The 16,535-nt window shown below is 47.1% G+C and overlaps 1 protein-coding gene across 3 annotated transcripts in view; it reads left to right on the top strand.

Annotated features, from left to right (window-relative positions):
* Ccm3 (programmed cell death protein 10 Ccm3) overlaps nucleotides 1-16,535 on the top strand; it is a 101,656-nt gene that overhangs the window by 44,629 nt on the left and 40,492 nt on the right. Inside the window, exon 1 of one of the 3 annotated variants that reach the window (XM_076179684.1) lies at nucleotides 4,010-4,207. The exons of 1 other annotated variant lie outside the window; for it this stretch is intronic. In XM_076179684.1, the coding sequence (XP_076035799.1) occupies nucleotides 4,025-4,207 (183 nt within the window). In that variant the 5' untranslated portion in view covers nucleotides 4,010-4,024. Of the gene's footprint in view, nucleotides 1-4,009; nucleotides 4,208-10,615; nucleotides 10,814-16,535 lie in introns of those variants that run through there. One more of the 3 variants, XM_076179683.1, reaches the window with a different exon arrangement.

Here is a 16,535-nt window from a genome sequence, read left to right as displayed (position 1 = left end):
CATAACCCCCAATATATATAATATATATATATATATATATATATATATATATATATATATATATATATATTTATATATATATATATATATATATATATATATATATATATATATATACACACACACACACACACACACACACACACACACGGTGATCAGAGGTGCAAGACGCGGCGGGCTGGTTCCTTGTTTGAGAGGAGGGGGAGGGGAGGGGTGGATGGCAGGGAAAGTTATTCATGTGCAGGTACGGGTTGGAATACGTGGTTAGCCCCCTACACCCCCCCCCCAATTTTTTTTTTTTTTTTTTTTTTCCAGAAAAAAAAAACTGGTTAATGAGAAACGTAGCATATTTGGCTGGGACCAAAGGGCGTGGCAGGCCGTAAAATGGACAAGTGCTTCTTGAGGTTGTTTAGAGTGAAGGGCCGAGGTTGGCTGCGGGGTAGCGGAAGTGGTTGTTCGGAACCGAAGACAGGGCGGGCTCCTCTTAGCGGTTCGTAGTGGCCGGCAGGGCTTCGTGGTGGGCGTGGTTGGTGTTGTCACGCCCGTGATGATATCAGGCAAAACGCGCCACGCCCTCGTTAACTTCCCCCGACGAGTCGCAGCTGCCTCCTTGCAACCTGTGTTGACTCCTTCCCCTTTTCGGCCAATTCGCGCTCCTGAGAGGCGGACCATTATTTGGTCAGGGATGTAAGTGCCCAGTCACACCAGGTGGTGCCCGGCCAGTTGCAGGTAGTCTTTGCAAGTCGCTGGTAGTCGGTAATAAGGTAGATATATATTACAACACACACTGAATAGTCCCCAGTACAAAGATTTTCATCTTATCAACCACTAATTTTTTTCCATTTCAATTCTTTGCGTAGGTATTGTGTCGCCGACCGATCGCCTGATTCTCGGTCGCCGGTGGTCGGAAACAGGTCGTAAGCTTGGTGTGATTGGGGGCTTAAGCGGTCTGGGCTTTTTCTCGCTTCGTATCTGGAGGTGCTCGTCTTAATTAAATAAAGCTACTTGACGTTGGCCAAAACGTAGTCACGAAAGAAGACATTGGGTTTTGACTTGCAGGAGGGAAGTATTGGTTAATGTTTGGAGGAACTCTGGGTGCAATAGAAAGGCTGGGAAGAACAGCGGACGGTGGTAGTAAGGGCAGATTTAGGATGGCTGGGGGAGTAATTGTCGGGAAGTGGTCTTCGTGTACCCCTGTCTTGATCGATGAAGTACTCGGGAAGGGGATAGATACAGGGGGATGTCGGTGTGCATTGTTTGGTTCATTGGAAGGACTCGTAGATGAGGAGGTTACTCCATGAAGTGTTTCGCTGCTGCCGAAACTGTCACCTTTGTCCCGGGAACTTACTGCCAGGGGGAAATGGCTGTCCCCGGAAAGCAGACCTGGGTCAACAGAGGTCAGTTACTGACAAGGAGGACCTCGTGGTAGCTGCCAGTGAGGTCGTTCCCCCTCGGCGTTGGGAGATAAGGAAGTTCGGAGATAAGAAAGTTCGTGACAATTATAGAATTCGAATGGAGGGGTCCGCCTGGTGCGATGCACGACATCGGCACCTCCAAAAATCGATAAGCGTTCGCGACAGTTTTCAGTGGATTTAGGTAAAGTTTTTTCATCCACAACAGCGTAGTGGTGCGACCAGAGTATGAACCTTTTATTTCAGGTAGACACCGAATGTACTCCCCTGGGGGCAGAAGGGGACGTCGAAATGTAGGGTCCGTCCTGGGTATTCTTCTGCAGTACTCCTATCCCTCCCTCTCCCTCGTGCCTTTAGCTCAGAGGTTCTCAACACAGCTTCCTCGCACATCCCATTCTTATGTGATGCTGTCTCTTAGCCTCGTGGAGATCACTTCAGCACTGAACAAAATCACCAGGCGTCCATTCATTACCACTAGTTTTTGGACTGTAGACCTCCTTTTCACTCTATGGACCACAAGGGGTCCGTGGTTCCCTAGTTGAGAACCACTGCTTTACCTGAATAGAAAGGCCTGGCTCAGGTCGGAACACCGTCCACCACCCGTGTCGAGCAGGGTTTTAGTACCGCTCGCATACCGCACCTGAAACATGGCTGTCGCTTGTTCTTGTCGTGCCTGCCTCTTTCCCATACCGGGGCACAGCAGCAACGTGGCATGCGTTTCGTCACCAGCAGCAAAGGGTTATGTGTCTATTGTTGTTATTTTTGTTTTACATTGCTGGCTGGCTAGCTGGCTGGCTGGTTGATTCCCGTGCTTGGTTGATTGCTTGCTAGGCCTGCCTGTCGCGACGACTCTACGGAAACGCCCGTTCGTCGTCGGGTTCCGTTCGTGCGTCAGGACTATTGTTTCCCTCCCCCGCGTCGAATTCTGTCTGTCCGTCCACCGGGGGGAGGGGGGGGAGGCTCCTGTGGATTCCCTCAGGGCCGCTCTACATCGAGTTTCGTCGGTCTGTGAGGACCGCCCTACGTCGGATTTCGTCCATCCGTCGGTCGATCGGTCAGGACTGCCTACGTCGGGTGGGTTTTTAAACCATTTGAGTACATTCGCACGGCGGAAAGCCGTCTTAAATGAAATGTTATTAACATACATATACTAAAGGCTCTTTCCCCCTAACAAGGAAGGTAGCAAAAAGCATAAAATCCACTCCCACCCATTCCATACCCACATACTCCACTCCCATTCCCCCCCCTCCCTCCCTCTTACCTTGGTTCCTCCTGGATGACGGGTCATCTTTGCATCTCGTCCACTGACCTGGGTCAGAAGCAGTGTCGCAAGACAGCACGTCCACAGCAAGGCCGCTTCATTAAATCGGCGAACAGCCTTCCATCTTCTCCAAATAATAATTTCTTGAACGAGGGTCTGTCAGTAGCTGAATAGAATCCCCAGGTAATAGCCAGAATAGAGAGTAGGATGAGTCAGTGACTTGAAGGGATTTATCGAAACCCTTCAGTCAGTCGCAATTGCCTCAGTGTGGAAATCGTTGGACAGCGGGTCAGAATCCGTGGGGTTTAGTCTGAAGAAGAACGTCTTTGAAGTCTGTCGCCGCCTTATTAGGATGTGATGAATCTGAAGATTACTGCATGCACCCCCCCCCCCATCCTAAGAAGGGGTGTAACTCTGTCATCAAAAGATGACAAGAGAAAAAAGAGAGAAACACAGAGAGAGAGAGAGAAGTGGTGGGGGGGGGCGTCTGTTAACCATTTCCCTGTAGTTTTAGTCTTGTACTTAATTCGATTGTCGCGTTGTTTCCCTCCTAGAGGTGTTAAGCCAAATCTCGTTAACAACATTTTCACTGCGCTTTTTTTCGCTCTCTATGGCGCCAGTTGATGTTATTCAGCTGAGGAGGAAACGTTTCCCTACAAACGGAATGTTAAACTCACTCCCCGACGAACTCCTGTCTTTCGGTTTTGGGTCATTTATAATCATTCTGAATTATGCTGAGGCTGCCGCCAGACCATTTTATTCATCCTCGGAGGGACCCGTTAACGTACAGCCAAAATGGCAATTGGTAAAACTCTCGTTAACTTTTAGGTGTCGACCACGTAGGGCGGGTGATCGTCCAAGGTCTTCGGTGGCAGTTGATGGCGGTGATTTTTTTTTTTTTTTTTTTTTGGGGGGGGGGGCGAGGGAGGCACGAAGAGGGGGTGGGGGTGGGGGGGGTTTGGAAACGAGAAGAAGGCCGGCGCGAGTGAACGGCGGAGGGGGGGCGGGGTCTTGGTTGTTGGGAGAACGAGGGAAAGTAAAGAACCACAAGAACACCGCCTGGACGGAGAGCTGCGCGCGCGCGGCGCCAGTCGTTGTTTTGACCGGCGGTCCGTGTGGTGCTCCAGACTCTTGCGTCAGTCAGGGCATCGTCCAGGTTGAGGCGGAGGCGTTCTTGTTCTTCTTCTTCTTCCCTCTGGACGGTTACTCTCTGGTCAGGAGGGAAGTCTCTATGTGCGTTTGCGTGCTGGAACCAGCTGCCTAGTGTCTCCAAGCAGAGCAGCAACACATTCCGTTATCGGTGTTTGTGTGTATGTGAATTTCTTCAGCGAAGAACATACTCGATCTCGGAATGGTTCAGCAGCAGTGGCGACCCAGTGGCCTCCTCCTGAAGAAGAAGACGAAGACGAAGAAGGAGGAGGAGGGGGGTTCGAGATGTCCGCGTTCGGAACCCAAAGGAGACGTCATTGCTGACGTAGTCTGTGCAGCGTCGGCTGTGGCTGGTGCCATGGGCGTAGCGGCCTTGACGGCAGCCGTAAGTGTCGTGGAGGGCTGTGCCGGGGGGGTGGGAGGGGGGGGGAACCGTGCCAGTATGCCAGCCTGGGGCTTGTTTTGAGTGACAGGGCATTCCTTCAGCAAAGGAGAAACGACGTCGCAGAGGAATAATCTCCGCATCCCCCACCCCTTTTCGCAATCTGTCAACAGCCTCACTTCCACCACCTGGAGTTGTGCTCGATTCTCTCTCCCTCTCTCCTTCTTCTTCTTGTTCTTCTTCTTCTTCTTCTTCTTCTTTTCTTCTTTTCCTTCTTCATATTTTCGCTTCTTTTTCTTCTCCTCCTTTTTTTTCTTCTTGCTTCTTCTTCGTCTTCCTCCTCCTCCTCCTCCTCCTCCTCCTGCACGTCCTTCTAGGCGGTGACCTAAACGCAGGCCCACACCATTGAGACGCTGTCAGCAGTCAGAGGGTTCCTGTCTGGAAGGGCCCGAAATCGTTGCAAGCAACCAACTGTGTGTGTGTGTGTGTGTGTGTGTGTGTGTGTGTGTGTGTGTGTGTGTGTGTGTGTGTGTGTGTGTGTGTGTCTGTGTGTGTGTGTTTGTCTGTGTGTCTGTATGTGGGAGGGGGTCGTCACTTTTAACGGAGCCAATTAACCATCCCCGTCAACGCGATGGCTCCTCCTCTTGTGGGATCGTGTTGTGGACCAGTCCAGTCCAGTCCATTTTGTTCATCTGAGGAGGGGCTGGACCTTCCGGGCGAAAGGGACCTCCTTCTTCTCTTTCTTCTCCTCACCTCCATCTTCTCCTCTTCCTCCTCCTCCTCCTCCTCCTCCTCCCTTCTCCTCCTTCTCCTTTCTCCTCCTTCTCCTTTCTCCTCCTCCTCTTCCTCTTCCTCCACTTCCTCTTCATCTTCCACCTCCTCCTCTTTCTCCTCTTCATCTTCCTCCACCTCCTCCTGTTTCTCCTCTTCATCTTCCTCCACCTCTTTCTCCTCCACTTCCTCCTCTTCCTCCCGCTCCACTTCCTCCTCTTCCTCCCGCTCCACTTCCTCCTCCTCCTCCTCCTTCTCTATTCGTCCCGCTACACTTGCCGAGCCTAGAGGGGCCCTCCCTGCCGCCCTGCCGCCCGCCCGCCGCACTGGGATGGAATCGTCAGTCCTTCCTTGGCCACGGACGCCGTGAAGGAAGCCTTCGTCCCACATTCGCGTTCTGGCGACTGTCGTATGCAGATACCCACGTGAGGTCTAAAGCTGAGATAGGTTTAATGCTGACACGGATAAGGATTACCGTCAGCTGAATGAAATGGCCTGGTGACAGACCGAATTAACATGGAAGTCAAGATGTCCATTGGCATCGATGATAAGTTCTTTGCTCGGGCAGCCAAAAGTGTCAACACAAAAATGGAGCCCAAACGCCAAAAAAACGACATTCTTTGGCGCCAAACACGATGAGGCAACAGGAACGCCATCACGAGGAAGGGGAATGTTGACGACGAGCGCTGACAAGGTGTGTGTGTGGGGGGGGGGGGGGGCTGTCGTGTGATCGTTACCCCGCTGGGCCGCCTGAGTCCCTGGCATCCACTTCGCCGTCCAAGAGTGACTCTCTGGGTCTCGTTGCATTTCGTCTGTCTCTGGAAGACACGCGATGTGGGGGGCGGGATTAGAACCACCAGTACCCGGTCGGGCCCTCCCCCTCCCCCCCTGGCTCGGTGTGCCACTTCTTGGCCCATTGGCCCTGGCGGCGCCTGACACCAGGTTAGGTCAGGTCAGGACCTGGCGGCGGCAGCAGCTTTGGGGCGTGCAACCCCACACCTGCCCTCGGTAGCCGAGATAGATTAACGTCACAGCAGGTGCATTTGTGTGTGGCGCGCGCGATTACGTGTGTTTTTGTGTGCGCGCGCGTGTGTGTATGTGCGTGTGTGCGTGCGTATATGTATGTGCGTGTTTGTGTGTGTATCGAGTATGCGTGTATTTGCGTGTGCGCGCGCGTGTCTGTGTCTGTATTTATGTATGTATGTATTTGTGTGTGTGTGTGTGTGTGTGTGTGTCTGTGTATGTATGTATGTATGTATGTATGTATGTATGCGCGCATGTGTGTTCGTGTGTGTGTCTGTGTATGTATGTATGTATGTATGTATGTATTTGCGCGCATGTGTGTTCGTGTGTGTGTATGTATGTGAGTGAGTGAGTGTATTGCAGCATCGGGACGCGTTGCTGCCGTTCTTGTCCACATTGGCCACGTGCCAGCTGCGTCGTGCGCCGCAGCACCACAAGCAGGAGGAGGGAGGGAGGAGGGAGGAGGGAGGCCACCTCGTGTCGAAACCAAGAGGCGAAGTGACGCAGGTCGGCGGCACACGAGGTCACGGCGGCGCGCGGTGACCTCGTGTGCCGCCGACCTGCGTCACTTCGCCTCTTGGTTTCGACACGAGGTGGGCCCGAAATGACAAAGAGAGAGAGATAGAGAGAGGGGGGGGGGAGGGAGAAGGAGGAAGAGAGAGAGAGAGAGAGAGAGAGAGAGAGAGAGAGAGGGGGGGGAAGGGAGAAGGAGGAAGAGAGAGAGAGAGAGAGAGAGAGAGAGAGACTTGACTTGTGCTGGTCGGTTCTTGGTTTGAACGAGCGCAGCATCAGTATGGCAAAGGTAGAGACGAATACTCGGAATAAGTGGTCAGGTTGCGCTCAGCAGTGTCCATCGCCATCGACGATTTTATTCGTGTCATGGGGGTTGAGAGACGGACCAGAGGCCACAAGCACGACGGCGTCACGGTTGACCAAGACAGCTCTCGCTCGCGCGTGTGCGTGCGTGCGTGCGTGCGTGTGTGAAGGGGGGGGTGTTGGCTCCTGTTCTCATCTGAACAAATTCGTCTGGGCTTGGCCACAATAGAGATTGTATGTATGCATATGTGTGTGTGTGTGTGTGTGTGTGTGTGTGTGTGTGTGTGTTTTCCTAGTTGTATTTTGTGGGAAGGGAAGCTATGCTCGTAGTGACCCGTCTTTGTATCTCGCAGCATCTAGTTTGTTATTAAATTCTTGTATGGTGTTTGCACACACTGTTGCCTTGTCCAATTTTTTCCAGACATCCACCATTGTGTGTGTGTGTGTGTGTGTGTGTGTGTAATTACAGGAACTGTAATTTTGTTGTTATATTGACGCCATTGTTCGAATCCTCGTCTCGTCTGGCTGGCGTCTGGCAATTTCGTTGAAGAAAAGGAAACTCGTGCAGACGCCAGAGGCTTAAGATTCTCACGAGCATCCCCTTCGGCGCCAGTCTTCGTCTCGTATGCACCTGGTTGGCGCCAGGCGGTTCTCGTCGGATTAAGGAAGCCCCGGCAGCGATGCGAGGAAGGGCCGCCTTCGTCGCGGTGGCTGGATCAGTTGGTTCTCTTCGTCGCCAATTGACGGCCCCGACGGCGTCAGCGACGGCGATCTCGTTCGGCTGAGAGAGAGAGAGAGAGAGAGAGAGAGAGAGAGAGAGAGAGAGAGAGCGAGAGAGAGAGAGAGAGAGAGAGAGAGAGAGAGAGCGAGCGAGCGAGCGAGCCAGGGAGCTCTTAAATGGGGTCAAGATGATTCGGACTATAGCGGTGGTATTCTTAAAAATAAATAAAATAAGGTAAAATAAAATAATAATAATAATCTTTCCCTTACAAGGATTTATATATTGATTTATACAGGGAAAGATTTATATCAAGGATTTATATAAGATTTATACAGGGAAATGTTTATATAAGGAAAGAATTTAAGAATATTAAAAAATATTTCCCTACCAAGGATTTGTATAAGATATAAAGAAATATTATTTTAAGAATACCACCGTAAAATTCTTACGGTGGTATTATTACAAAAATTCTTTTCCTTCTAAGATTTCATATAAAATTTATATAAGGAAAATTTTACAGGAGGATTTTTTTTTTTTTAGAATACCAACGTATGATTCTTACGGTGGTATTCTAAAAAAAATATTTCCCTTCCAAAGATTTGTGTAAGATTTATATATATATATATATATTTTTTTTTTCTAACCCGGCGCAAAGGATGATGGCTGAAATCGTTACATTTCATCAAGAACAAAGTCTATATGAGATATTTGATCTACGAGTACTTTGACATGGCTAACGTGTTAGGTCAAGTGACCCCCGTTGTGTATTTACCTTTGCCCCAGTGCTGCCTCTGTGATCTACGCCACTTCCCACAAACGAGTGAGATTTTTTTCCACAAAATTCCCACAAGGAAAATCTGGATTTCCACATTCCTTTCCCACAAAAAAAGAATGAATTTTTATACACACAAATAAGTCCATTGCAACATATAATTTGCAATGGGCGCAAATTTCTCAGACACACATTTGTGGAAAATTCCCACAAAATGGCATCGGTGACTCTGCCCCTGTCGATTTGTATCCAGCCGAGGGGGGCGGGGGGGGGGGGGTGATGAAGCCCCGGCAGTGCAATGGACGAGAACCCGCACGAGTACATGATCCTGATCGACTGAAGCAGCACCAGAAGGAGGGAGGGGGGCAAGTGATAGACCACATCATTGACAGACGCAGTGTTCATTCCCGTACGTATGATTCGTGTGATCAACAAGATCTACAATAATTTTCCTAGGTTCTTTCTGAGTTTTCTTTTAGCTTGTTTATATATATATATATATATATATATATATATATATATATATATATGTGTGTGTGTGTGTGTGTGTGTGTGTATGGTAACACAACTGCAGCATATTCCAGTCTAGGGCGAATCAGGTTTTCGATCATTTTTATCTTAGTTTCGTCCATGTAGTGGAATGCTACTGTTATGATCCTTAATAGATGAATTACAAGTTTTCCAATTGATCCATTTGATATGTGGTTCTAGTGACAAACTCTCCGTTATCATCACTCCCGAGTCCCTTCCTTTGGTTTATTCATTAAATCATCACCCATTCTATAGAACACTATAGTCCTATCCTTACACCCGTGAGTCTGCTGCAAGACAGACCTGGAACAACAGCCCGACCGCATTTCTTCATATTGGAATATATTTCTCACTCCTGGCCCTACTTCTATCCTCAATCAAAAGTTGATGCTGAATGGCCTACCGGCTCCGGCGCTTGGCCTTCAAGCCAAAAAAATCATAAATCAATCAATCAATCAATCAAAAGTTTACTGTAGGAATCTATATTCCTTATCCTCATAATGGTGTTTGCATTGTCAGCGAATAAGTTGTGCCCTAAGTTAGCTATCATGTCATTAACATGTCCCAAGAACACCACCGGTGACCCCTGAGGGACTCCGCTAGTAACTTCCCTTCATCCCGACACCCTGTCCTTTACTATTGCCCATCTGTGGTTTAAAAAAACCATCCACCATTTCAGCAAATTCCCTTAAATACGTCCTATGCGTTCCAGCTTCCATCACATTTTTTGTGAGGTACATTGCTGGGTTTGCTTCATCGCGTCCGACCTGAGCAGTGGGCGTGAGACTGGGATAACTCTTTTTCCGCAAGAGGATAAGATAAAAGGGGAGGAAACGAGTGATGGGTGTGTGGGGTGGGGGGTGGGATGGGGTGGCTACCTCCCTTATCAGGGGAGAGAAGCCTTTTGGTATGTGTATAAACATATGTTATCAACAACTCTCTCTAGATCCAAGTAGACACAGTCCACCCAACCGTCCCCTTCTTGGAGCTCTTCGATTACTTGTGGATGAAAATTTAATTTATAAACGCCTGATTGTCTTTCCCAAAGGCCGAATTGGTTTCCTACCTGACTTTTTTCGTCTTGTAAATACTTTGACCATCTATCATTCACTATTATACTCGTTTTAGCTAGCAAACTGGTTATACTAATCTGTAATTATAGAGGAACCTCTCTTGTCTCTACATATATAAATTGGCACATTGTTAGCTGGTTTCCAGTCATTTGGAACTTTCCCTCTTTTAGTGAAGAAACAATAATTTCATGTTTCTTGTCCACTTGTTCTCGCCAGTCTTTGAATGTCCAACTTGAGATTTCGTCAGGACTTATGGATTCCCACGCATCTAGTGCCCCCAGTATTTTTTTTTTCACCTCGGCACCTCTAGAAATTCACTCTGGTTAAAAAACTCTTGGTAAATTCGGACTTGTTCTGTTTGAATTCTAGCATCTTCATGCGCTGTTCCACTAACTTTGGACTTGACGATTCCTTCCCTGGTCTTCAATTTACTATTAACAACATGGTAAAACAATTTTGGTTCTTTACATTTTTCAGTTCTATTTCTCTCAACATTTTTCTTCCTCTTCATAATTTTTATATATTCACTCTTGAATGATTTGTATTCTTCCCTTGATCTCGTAGTTCCTCAATTTGTACCTCTGCTCCTCGCCATATCTCTTCCCATTTTTTCAGAATTACTTCTTTGTTAGCAATCTTATCTTCGATATTCATTTCCTTTTTATCTCTGTACGTATTTTTCCAGTCCCATGTTTTGTATATTCAGAGTTTTCCTGTTTATGCGGTATATCTTTGGACTTTCACCCCCCCCCCAAAAAAAAATACTCAGTTACAAAAAATTTGCCTTTCCTGAATGCTATAATCTCTGCCTCTATGACTTGTCCCATAGTTCTGTGTTCCATGCATTCGATTGGATCTCCAATACTACAAGGTCTTTCCCATTGAGCATCGCTAAATCAGCAGTAAGTCCAATCTGGCTGGTTTGTCATCCCTTCTCATACATGTGTACGGGTTAGGGCGTCGTTACTGGGCGAAGGTCGAGGGGATGGCGGTTCGAATCCTGCCACCGGCGAAGTTGAACCAAGGGCATGGTTCATTAAATCCCACGCTATAAAGTCCTCTGAAAGGGACACTTGCCTAGCCTCCCGTTAGGGGGGGGAGGGGTTTGTGACGTTAAACCATGTCATCATCACATTATCTATTGTCATGCTCGGCGGGATATTACTTCATGTTATATCTCCTCCGGCTTTCCTGTCCTCCCAGTTGACTTCTCTGCTGTTGAAGTCACCTAGGACCGCATTGCCCCTCCTTTCAACTTGTCCGACTGTGTTTCTATGTCTAATAACTTGGAAATATTCAACGCTCCATTCCCTTGCCCCTATTAAATCGAGCCTTCCTTCTCCCATTGCAACCTGAACTACCTCAAACATCTTCCTTGTCATCGTCTCCCACTCTCCTCCATATGTCATGCACCCCATTGTCTAAAAAGATATTCAGTTTTTTTTTTCCAATTTGGTCTCAGCGAGACATAGTAAGCCAAGTTTCAGTCTCCTCTTTCTTTTAACCTGTATTCTAGCAGATATTAAGACATCGTCGAGTTCATTTTCTCTTGATGTCATTTTTAGATGGGCATTTCCTTGGTTTTAATGCCATCACACTCAATTTTAAAACCGTTTTCTTCGATTTCGTACGTTCACGGTTTTTATGGTATCAAGCGTCATTGAAAAATGATAATATTTGCTCTTTCCTCCTCCGTTTTCTTTATTCAAACATTTTCCGTGTCGACCAATCTGCATGTGTTGCTTTATCTCTTTCACCACAGATTGTGGCATGAATATCATTTTCATTGGCCTCGCCCCACAAGCCTCGTATTTGCCAAATCTCATTGTCTGTTCTAGTGTTCAGTATGACTGTGATTATCTCCTTATCTTTTAGAAATTCCTGCTGCCCTTATCATTCTTCTCGGGCTGTGATCATCCGTCCATGCTACTCTACCCTAACCGTTATCCTTTCATGGAGAAACGTCTTACCAACGATTCTCCATTTTTCAGTGCTAATTTTTCACATCATCTTGATCCTCACTTCTTTATTATGCGGATATATCTCTAAAACTATCTTGTTCTTCGTATGCCAATTTCCAGGTTCTGTGATCTTCAAAGATAATTTAATGTCTACATTAAATCGACATAGACACATCATCGTTCTTTTTTAAGCTTGTTTAAAATGTTTGTTTTCTTTTTGGCTTTTCACTCTTTCCTTAATTTTTTCTCATGATTTTACATTTTCTGTTCATTGTTATTAACTATATGATTGAGTTATTTCGTTTTGTAAATATAGAAGCGTCGTTTCTTGTTTCGATTTTTTCTTTCTTAGAATCGCTAAATCTAGCTCTATGTACTTCATTCCTCTAATATTTAAGCGACAGTGGTAAAATTTCCCATACTTGTTTTCATGAAAAATCTCCATTATTTCAGCATTTACAATAAATAAACAAATAAATCAATCAATCCATAGATAAGTAAATAAATAAATAAATAAAAAATCTAAATCAGCCGTTGCGAAAACATCGTTGCCGTCAGCCATGTTTAGATCCTCTTTGGCGCCAAATCACCAACGTAACCCTTCCCTCGCAGACTTGGACCCTCGTGCACAATTCTAAGAACCTTTGTGCCACTACATAGGCCTGCATTTCGACCACCACCATGAATAATCCTCCTTGATAATCCCGGGGCTCGGATTTATGTGCATTGACGTCATGTAGGATGTTCATAGGCTCTACGTGTCTGTGGGCACTTCAGTCTGTGATCCAACTTAATCTTGGATCACGGGTTGGACACGTGATCGACAGCTGTCTCCCTCCCAATCGAGAACTCATATATGGCACGATCTGTAGGCAATGTTATGAAATGCGTCTGTATATGTCTGTGTTTGAGTCCGTGGTTGTGCGTGCGCATATATATATATATAATATATATATATATATATATATATATATATATATATATATATATATATATATATATATATATAATGTGCATGTGTGGAGGAATATGAATATAGAAATGAATATACTCTAGGCGAGGATGAAGATGAGGAGGAAGAGGAAGGGAAGTGACGTCAAGTCGTTGTTTTTGGGGGGCGTCGTCTCCTTCTTTGTTGTTGTTGTTGTTGTTGTTACCACTACACTCGTGGACCGGGTCACTTGTACTGACACCTCTCGTGCCCTTCTGTGCCATCAACACTGTGTATGAATGTGCACGTGTGTGTGTGTGTGTGTGTGTGTGTGTGTTTATGTTTGTGAGTATGATTTACCATGGTCTTTGATTTCGTCTTAGACTCGTCATCAACAGCTATTCCCTCATACATGAGAAATCTTTGATATACAGCTCGATCTTGACTGGACTGCCATGGCCTTGTGTATGCCCTTGCGCAAGAGGGGCAGTGAAGGCTTGCACTGATAATAAATCGGTGAGCCCGCCGTGCTGGGCTTTTCCAATTACTTTCAACATCAGAACTCAAGAGATTACCAGTACACCAGCAAGCCGTTTGTGTGTATCAGTCTCTCTCTCTCTCTCTCTCTCTCTCTCTCTCTCTCTCTCTCTCTCTCTCTCTCTCTCTCTCTCACTGTATACTAATGTGATTCACCATTGGTCTTGGATCACATGTTGGACTCGTGATCGACAGCTACTTCCCTCCCGAAAGAGAGCTCATGTGTGTGCGTGTGTGTTAGAGGCCTGATTGTGCAGATCCGCCTGCTGACCTGTTACCGGGACCACTTGGTCCTTGGCCAAGCCAGCCGAGACGCTAGTGCGTCAACAGTCGACGTAGATCCTTCGAGAAAGTTCCTTTGACGTCGGCGATGACGCAGTTTGTGTTGTTGCATCGCGACGTCAGCGGGTTCTGCTGACGCCGGCGTATCGCTGACGTCACAGATGACCTTGGCGCCGCCGCCGCCAACGGTTACGCAGTCGTTGGTGACACTTGGTCCTTGGCGATAGGGTCTTCTGTTGTCTTGGGGGGAGAGGATTTCATAAAAAAAGTGTTATTCTCACTAGTTTGTCCATCATCATCTGTAATGATTATGACGATGATGATAACAACAACGACAAAAGACCCGAGCTTAGGCCCTGTTCACATGAGCGGTTTGAACCGCGCGGAAACCGCGGTGGAACTACATAGTGAAAGAAAAATTGCGCGGTTGAAGCTGAACGCCCCCATTTGACTTCATTGTTCAAACCACGGGCGGTTGAAACCGCCCGTGTGAGCAGGTCCGTTTACATCAGGCGAATCGAGTCGCTTCGAAGTCAGGCGGCCGGTCTTCTCATGTCACCGCTGACGTCGGTCAGCAAAGGTGTCCGCTTCGTGCGGATTTGTGTCCTTCTGTACATGATCATAATGATTATTATAGGCACCGGATGGTGATGTGATAGTAATGGAATTACATGTGTGTGTGTGTGTGTGTGTGTGTGTGTGTGTGTGTGTGTTTGTATGCGTAAGTAACCACCAGGAAAAATAAAATAACGAAGCAGAGCGTTTTCGTATATTTAGTGGTAATACTGAAATGTAATTATACGAAAGCGCTCTATATTTAGTGGTAATACTGAAATGTAATTATACGAAAGCGCTCTATATTTAGTGGTAATACTGAAATGTAATTATACTAAAGCGCTCTGCTTCGTTAGTCTATTTTTCCTGGTGGCTACTCACGCATTTGTGAACACACGTTCTTTGTGTTTTTATTGCATATATTTGTATGTATGTATGTATTTATATATATCCTCCAAAGGACTTCTTGTCTTAATGACATTTCAAGGTACCTTTACCACTTTGTTTTTTCTTTCTACAAACAAAGAAGTTTCCATTTGGACGAATCCTGTCCTGGGGCCACAATTCCTTTTGGACTACAGATGCTGATGCTATCGCTCTTGTTGTTATTGACAATCTGTAACGCAGTCAACCACGCGTTTTCTCTGCGTCACGCAATTACGGCAAACCGACGCGCGAGCCACGCGACTCTGCCCCTTTGGTCATTGGACACCAGTTGTCTTCATGTTGACAATCCGTGAGCCATCCGACGCTAAGTCGTATTATCGGGTTCGTGTGTCCACGGCTGCGTCGTAGGACGGGTTTTGTTTCTCAAGATGAGATCCATTTCATCTGGCAGGAGGGGGCCGAACTCCACATCGAGGGATCTCGACAGATCGGTCAAGACTTCTCCACTCCCTGTTCCCCCTCTCTTCCCCCACTCCCTGTCGCCCCTTTTCTTCCCCCCTTCTCCCCCTCTCCCTCTCCCTGTTCCCCCTTTGTCTTCCCCCATTCCCTGTCGCCCATACTCTTCCCCCACTCCCTGTCGCCCCTTCTCTTTCCCCACTCCCTGTCGCCCCTTCTCTTTCCCCACTCCCTGTCGCCCCTTCTCTTTCCCCACTCCCTGTCGCCCCTTCTCTTTCCCCACTCCCTGTTCCCCTTCTCTTCCCACCACTCCCTGCCCCCCCCCCACACACCTTTCTCTCTCCCGTACTTGGCAGCGGCGGCGGCGGTGGAGTCTTGGTCTGTCAGATCTTTGAAGGAGTGAGAGCAAACGCTAAGGAGATTTTGCTTTCGACCCAGATCATCATCACCTCTGCCCAGAGGGGTTATGAGTCGTCAGATCTTGCAGATTGTTCCGAACGAGAGACCGATATATATATATATATATATATATATATATATATATATATATATATATATATATATATATATATATATATATATATATATTTACTATTTATTCGTCCCCGTTTCATCCTTTTGGTAGTGCCACTCAAAAAATGAAATATTTTGCGCTGACTTGTACTATCCTTTCAACTAATCTCCGGTCACTCATTTTATCACCTCCCCCCCCCCACCTCTTCAGTGCTGTGTTATTCCCGAGGATAGAAACCCTGGTTATCGCTTGCCAGATATTCTAAGAAAAATATCCTCTTGACTTGATAAGGACAACGGGATCGCCGGACGGCGTCAGGTCGGGCAGTGTGGCGTCTTAACTCACCCCTTCGTCGTGGATGAGGGTTTTTCCACCTACAGATGAATGACGTCGCCCCGGGGGGGGGGGGGGGTGATCCAGAACAGAGATTTAAATCGTGGAAAAGTATCGAAAGGGTCGAGGACGCAACGGGCCGATTTTTTTTTTTGGCAATTCTTGGATTAAGCTCCTCGTAGCCTTTTGGTCCGTGCAAGACTTCATTTCACGGGCAGCACGAAAGAAGACCGCTACACCTTTATTTTGCTGGTCGCCAAGGAGTAAACGAGTAACGGGTGAATTGGAATCGGGTGGAATAAAACAAAGGTGTCTTGTCGTGGAGAAAGTTGGGCAATCGGTGCCCCCACGTCACTGGACGGCTCCGGGTCGTCGAGGCATCGCGTGGCGTTGACCCGGCCCAAGTCGGGTCAGGTCGGGTCGAGTGGGGCGCAGTCGGCTTAGGTACTCTCTGTCTTTTTTGTGGCGCCCAGCTCTTGAGCAATATTAGGAGGAGGCCCTTCAAGCTCGAACTCTTACAAGGCCAACGCGGTACGCATGGAAACACGCACGAACACACACGCACACACACGCACACACACACATGTGTATGTATGTGTGTATGTGCGTGTATATATATATATATATATATATATATATATATATATACATACATACATACATACATA

The sequence above is a fragment of the Oratosquilla oratoria genome, chromosome 43 (assembly GCF_046742065.1).
Source record: "Oratosquilla oratoria isolate Oo_2021 chromosome 43, ASM4674206v1, whole genome shotgun sequence".
Classification (NCBI taxonomy): Eukaryota; Metazoa; Arthropoda; class Malacostraca; order Stomatopoda; family Squillidae; genus Oratosquilla; species Oratosquilla oratoria.
This window is presented reverse-complemented; position numbering and strand designations above follow the sequence as displayed.